The 2,500-nt window shown below is 40.7% G+C and overlaps 1 protein-coding gene across 1 annotated transcript; it reads left to right on the top strand.

The window, feature by feature from the left end:
- The first annotated feature begins 640 nt into the window (after positions 1-640).
- Positions 641-1,489, top strand: LOC143018038 (uncharacterized). Its single transcript, XM_076173072.1, has one exon. The coding sequence runs from the start codon at positions 641-643 to the stop codon at positions 1,487-1,489; it is 849 nt and encodes a 282-aa protein (XP_076029187.1).
- Positions 1,490-2,500: the final 1,011 nt, after the last annotated feature.

Below are 2,500 nucleotides of genomic sequence, written 5' to 3'. Positions count from 1 at the left end.
GTGTGTGTGTGTGTGTGTGTGTGTGTGTGTGCGTGTATGTGTCTGTGTGTGTGTGTGTGCGAGTATGTACACAACGTATGTATGTAAACAAAGCCAAAATAAACATTCACTTGAGCCATATAAAGTAAGTTCTTCAGTGCTCCCTTTCTTTTTGGTTATGCGATTACCAACGTTTGTTGAAAGTAGGGCTTCTTCTGACCCTCTAAGTCTTCACGGTGCTTGTCAAAGCTGAATGAGCTTCTCTGACGTCATCCATAAAAAAAATCAGGAAAACAAATGTTTCATATGGGCTATGCACTGAAAGCAATATAGACTGGCCGAGACCCCTCCAGCTGCATAGAATTGCTTCCTCATACCCCAGAACCAGAAAGTATATAAAGTGCGCCATTTTGCTCTAAGGGTTAGCAGGTTTTCATTTTACATTATCAAATGTATGTGTGTGTGTGTGTGTGTGTGTGTGTGTGTGTGTGTGTGTGTGTGTGTGTGTGTGTGTGTGTGTGTGTGTGTGTGTGTGTGTGTGATAAATTAATAATATTTGCATTACATGGTCGTCTTTAATGTCGTATCTATTGTATACACGAACTCGCCTTAATATTCGTGCTCGCATTTTGGACCTAATCTAAGCTCTACCTAAAGAGTCATGACAAAGATGACCCTGGACGGGAACTTGATTAAGAATTGGGAATTCTTTTTCTTGGGCACAACAATGGAGAAATCACGCGAGCTCACCTGGATTGAGACCCAAGTCCTCCAGAGACATCTAAAGAACGGCCGACTTCACGGCGAAGGAACCTTTTCCAAGGTCTACCGTCTTCAAGCGGGGGACAGGAGAGCGGTCACCAAAGTCTACAAGAAGAGAAGGTTTCTGCCTGCCATGGTTAAAGAAGCCGAGGCTCTGGCAGCATTGTCAGGAGTTCCTCGTGTCCCGACCATCTTTGGGGTAGGCAGAAACCCCGTCACTCTCATCACCAGCTGCGGTGGACGCTCTCTGTATAAACTGATTAAACGACGACAGCTCTCACAATATCAGGCTGTCGATATCGTTTTCCAAGTCGCAGAGAGCGTCCGCCTTATTCATCTTCGTGGCTGGACTCACAACGACCTAAAACAAGATAACATCGTCGTGACGAGGAACTGCGACCTTTGGGACGCAACTCTCATCGACTTCGGAAGCGCCGTTCACATCGGCAAGGCCGTTTACAGAAAGGACAAAACCGCTCACATCACTTTTCCTCACATTGCTCCCGAGCTTTTCAAGGGACGAGGAACTTCTTCTGCAAGTGATGTCTACTCGATCGGATATCTGTTGGCCTCTCTTATCGCCCACGAAGATCGAAATGAGGACATTTCACTTCTTATCGCAAGGGCAATGACTTACAATCCCGAGGATCGAATTTCAGTTGAGGATCTTGTCCAAAAACTTCGTGATATTCGTTTCAACATCCTCTTGGACATCGTCACTGAACAACTTTCTTCACTCAAAATTTGAGTTTTCTATCAAAAGCGTTATGAAAATAATTTTGAATTTTCTATGAAAGGAACTTTATCAAGATTGGACCATATAAGATCGACTAAAACCGTTCCCTGTCCAAAACCCGTCAACTGAAATTCGATGAGATTATATCATGGTAAATTAAATTAAATTGGATTATACCAAAAGTGATTAAAGTGAAACAAAGAAAAATGGAAAACAGGAAAAAAAAATAATAAAGAAAATTGTAAGAATATATTTCATATTATGATGTCCACACATCTCAACTTAAAAAGGCTTTTACGCCATGTTTATCAAAGATTTAACTTCAAATATCAACCCTTTGAGGGTTTCACCTCAGCTGAATAAAATCACCTGGCAACAACTGGAATAATCGACCAAACAAACGACAATCTGAAGAAAAATTTCTATCTAAATATTTCGTTATATAGCAAACCAACTTAAACATATTTCACATTCTCAATAAGTAGTTTTAATTTGTTCATATTATCGACTTTATCGATTAAAGGAGATTGAAAGCACTAGACCTATATTTTTGGTCTCCATCTTATGGAATGGACATCAATTCTCTACAATCAACACAGAGGAGAATGACCAAAATAATACATGGGCTCAGAAATTTACCTTACGAGGAGAGACACCTTAACTTGCACTCTCTGGAAAGACGCAGAGTTCAGGGTGCTCTAATAGAGGTGTTTAAGTGTATCAAAGGTTTAAACAAGGGTGACGCAAATAAGGTTATCATATTAAGACAACATGACAGGACTCGCAGTAATGGATTTAAACTGGACAAATTTAGATTTAAGAAGGAAATGGACAAGAATTGGTTTACTAATAGGGTGGTCAAGGAATGGAACAGACTTAGTAACCATGTAGCGAGGGCTGAAACTATCAGTTGCTTTAAGAAACAGTTAGATAACTTTATGGATGTGGATGACAGGTGGTAACAGACATGTAACTGCCTAGCGTAGGCCTCACGGTCTCTTGCTATCTCCTTCATTCTTATGT

This window comes from Oratosquilla oratoria, chromosome 3 (assembly GCF_046742065.1).
Source record: "Oratosquilla oratoria isolate Oo_2021 chromosome 3, ASM4674206v1, whole genome shotgun sequence".
NCBI lineage: Eukaryota > Metazoa > Arthropoda > Malacostraca > Stomatopoda > Squillidae > Oratosquilla > Oratosquilla oratoria.
Note: the sequence above shows the minus strand (reverse complement) of the source record. Positions and strands in the feature narration are given on the sequence as shown.